Source organism: Atta colombica, unplaced genomic scaffold, assembly GCF_001594045.1.
Source record: "Atta colombica isolate Treedump-2 unplaced genomic scaffold, Acol1.0 scaffold207, whole genome shotgun sequence".
Classification (NCBI taxonomy): Eukaryota; Metazoa; Arthropoda; class Insecta; order Hymenoptera; family Formicidae; genus Atta; species Atta colombica.
In genome coordinates this window covers 1,723,055-1,724,554 of record NW_017259302.1, presented here as the reverse complement: position 1 = coordinate 1,724,554, position 1,500 = coordinate 1,723,055, and the positions used below count along the sequence as shown (strand labels likewise).

General features: G+C 31.2%; 1 protein-coding gene across 1 annotated transcript in view; it reads right to left on the bottom strand.

Moving 5' to 3' along the window:
• LOC108687420 (transmembrane protease serine 5-like) overlaps positions 1-993 on the bottom strand; it is a 10,742-nt gene extending 9,749 nt beyond the window's left edge. Inside the window, 1 exon segment of the mRNA XM_018193173.1 lies at positions 723-993. Coding sequence (XP_018048662.1) covers positions 723-993 — 271 coding nt within the window.
• Positions 994-1,500: the final 507 nt, after the last annotated feature.

The window sequence follows — 1,500 nt, the reverse complement described above, 5'->3', positions numbered from 1 at the left end:
ATATATATATATAAAGATGATGGGAAACATTCAAGAAGTGGAAAGTGCTTGTATAACGGGAGAGTATATTTCTGGTAAAGATTCCGTGTCATTTTGTAAATTAAGTCCATTCTTTTGTTTCTTTATAAAAATTATCTCGGAATCTTTTGTTATAAGATGGTTCCCTATCTAAAATTCTGACCTTGTTTCAATCCAAATTATAATTAAGAGGCCGCTAATTAGATATGACATTAGATTGGTAAGTCTGAGTTTTTATTAATATCCGACGAACGCTCTATAGTTCTTGTTTTTAATTGCTTTTTTTGTCTGACCAATGATGCATCACAATCATGAGATCCTATAGATAATATCATGCTGTTATCTCAAGAGTATCTTTTTCAATTGTGATGTATTTTTTCAGAGTGTTCGAAATCGTAAATGCAGGCTTCTGTCTATGTTGGAAAAAGATTCTGAAATGATCCTTACAAAAGATACAGTTAAGTTACTTATTATACTCTCTCACATGATTTTTGATGGTCTTTCTATTGTTAGAATGGAACTTAATTCTCATTTGAATTGAAGAAAGGAATATCCGCGATAAAAGGAAGATATCCTTGATAAAAGGAAGAGGATATCCGTTTCTTAACAAAACTTGTAATATTCATATACTAATATCAGTAATATTCTTAAAATGGAATGGTGAGATAAAAAGAAAATTTTGTCAAATAAACTAAAAATTATACCTCTTTGTGAAATCAATGCTTGAGCTCTTTCACAATTGCAAGGATCACGATTGCGAGGATCAACCTCACGGTGTTCTTTTGAGTAACTCTTTCTTGCTGGCACACTGGAACCTTCGTTGGACTGTTCTAAAGTCGTATATTTTGCCACAATGTCATAAATGGTTGATCTCAGATATCCAAAGAATCGAATTATTTCCATTGCTGAGCGCCTAGCGCGAAGACCTTCGATGATCGCAGGTCTTCGATTATATTCCGCACTTGATTTCAACATCGCGATTTTGAGAATATTACTATTTATTAGAAGCATCAGGCTTTTTTGAACGCCAAACAACAACCTCTGGCGAGTCAGAATTCCTTGGACCAAAATATATCGACGTTGTCTATAAAAATATAGCAGAAAATTTAAATTGAAATTTGTCCGGATTTTGATGACGTATCCTGTATATGTGTTCTCAATAAAACATGTTGGTTTCTCTTTCAAATAACATGCGTATCTAAAATGTTATGAAGACATTATAAAGACCTATTTTGGGACATATTTATGTCTAAAATTTATCAAAAAAAACATATAGCTGTCTTTAGATAATATACATTCATTTTTGTTTGAATCTTTCTTTTTTCTGTTATGTTAAAATATTTATAATTTATGAATTTTTACCTTCTATATCTTCTACCAGAGCAATAAGTACAAAACAAACTGAAGCACGCATCTTGCTGATTTGTTACCTGGAATGAAATAAATAGATGCATTCGCAGGTTATATATATATATATATATA